This window comes from Dipodomys ordii, unplaced genomic scaffold, assembly GCF_000151885.1.
Source record: "Dipodomys ordii isolate 6190 unplaced genomic scaffold, Dord_2.0 Scaffold9752, whole genome shotgun sequence".
Lineage (NCBI taxonomy): Eukaryota > Metazoa > Chordata > Mammalia > Rodentia > Heteromyidae > Dipodomys > Dipodomys ordii.
Genome location: NW_012276964.1, coordinates 1 through 1,591, shown reverse-complemented (window position 1 = coordinate 1,591; position 1,591 = coordinate 1). Strand labels below are relative to the sequence as shown.

Here is a 1,591-nt window from a genome sequence, read left to right as displayed (position 1 = left end):
CGGGCGGTGGGTGAGAGCGATCCGTTGGGGAGGTAGGGGCTCGTCAGGTCGGGGATCATGATGAAGGGGTAGCCGGGATACGGTGGCCCCTTAAAGAGCCCTCCATCTTGCCTCTTGGCCGCTAACATGGCGGGGCGGCGAGGGGACGGCGGCGGCCGCGCGGAGCGGGAGAGAGCAGGAGAAACTTTTTTAGAAAAGTGGCCCCCGGGGCCCGCGCGCCCCGGCTCGGGCCGACACCGGACCGGACCGAGCCGGGGACGCGGGGAAGGCCCGGGGCGCACGCAGCCGCCCCCGGGGCGCAGCTCGGGCAGCCGGGGAGGGGGGCGCACGGGGGGTCTACTCACCTTCCTCCAAACTTTCCCGGGATTTATCTCGGAAACTTTCGGATCGAGGCGGAGGCCGTCTTTCCGCCTTCCCGGAGGGGCAGAGGTGGTGGAGGGGGCGAGGGGCAAACGCCACGCCGAGGTGGGGGGGTGACCAGGTGGGGGGGGACGAGGAGTCGACGGGGGGCGGGGATGGGGGGGGAGCAGAGAAACAGAGTTACAAGTTTTGTTTTGTTGTGTGTGTTTTTCAGCCGTGGCCCCGCACGCACTCGCCGGCCGGCCGGCCGCCCGCCCGGCCCCGCATGCGGCGCCCGCCGCCCCCCGAGCCCCGACTTCTCGCCTCCCGGCCACATTTGCCCAAACCCAGGGAAGAGATGAAAACCCCGGCAGCCCGAGGGGCTCTTCCTACCTCGGAATCGGAGGAGCTGTTTTGATTCGTTTCTGATTCATTGACTAGAGACGACTTGACATCAGCTAAATCCCTCTCCGCCGAGGAGTTTTCCGAGCTCTTCTCCTCCTGCTCGCCCTCGTCTTTGAAGGAAATCAGTTCGTCGTTGGCGCCTAGGTCATCTCCTCCACCGCCGTTCAGCTGCGGCATTTTTTTTTTCACCCACCAGCAGCAATTTTGGATGAAAAATGAAGGAAGAAGAAAAGCCAAAAAAAAATCAACCGCCCCCCCAAAAAAAGTTTTGTTTTTCCCCCCACAAAAAAAATATTGCCAGAAAAAGACGAGTCCAAGGTGAACTTTTTTTTTTCTGCTTTGGGGTCTTTCTCTCCTGGGGAGGGGAAAAGAGGGAGGAGGGGAGGGGAAGGGGGGGAGATCTTCTGCACGCGTGAGTTTGGATTTCTTGTTTTCTCTCGTTCCCAAGGATCCGATCAATGTGCAAAAAAAAAATAATAAATAAAAAGGGGGGTTAAGGGAAAAAAAACACCAACAACAACAAGAAGTCAGCTATAAAGAGCAGAGGGGGGGGAAGCCGAAGATACAGGAGGAGCTCGTGCCGCTCGGATTTGAGTGAGTTGAAGTTAGACTGAGAGCTTTTCAGTTCAAAGGCGGCGCTGATTGACAGATAGAAAAAGGGGGATCGAAATCCGGAGGAACGGAGTAGTCTGGGAGCGGAGATTATTGACAGGGCGAGAGGAACACACTCGCCTTAATGAGATGCCGGGGGCGGGGCCGGGCTGGTGACGTGTGCATAAATAAACAGCCGGGGTGGGCGGGACGGGGGCGGCCAACAATGATCCTTTCGGGCGCGGGGAGAGGGAAG

At 59.3% G+C, this 1,591-nt stretch overlaps 1 protein-coding gene across 1 annotated transcript; it reads right to left on the bottom strand.

Moving 5' to 3' along the window:
• Positions 1 to 5: 5 nt before the first annotated feature.
• On the bottom strand, positions 6 to 1,394 carry LOC106002396 (transcription factor 7-like 2; the record flags this gene model as incomplete). Its single annotated transcript, XM_013037283.1, has 3 exons — positions 733 to 1,394; positions 345 to 411; positions 6 to 121 (listed from the first exon to the last, which is right to left on the bottom strand). Coding segments are annotated over exons 1-3 (372 nt in total), but the record flags the coding sequence as incomplete, so codon positions are not given.
• Positions 1,395 to 1,591: the final 197 nt, after the last annotated feature.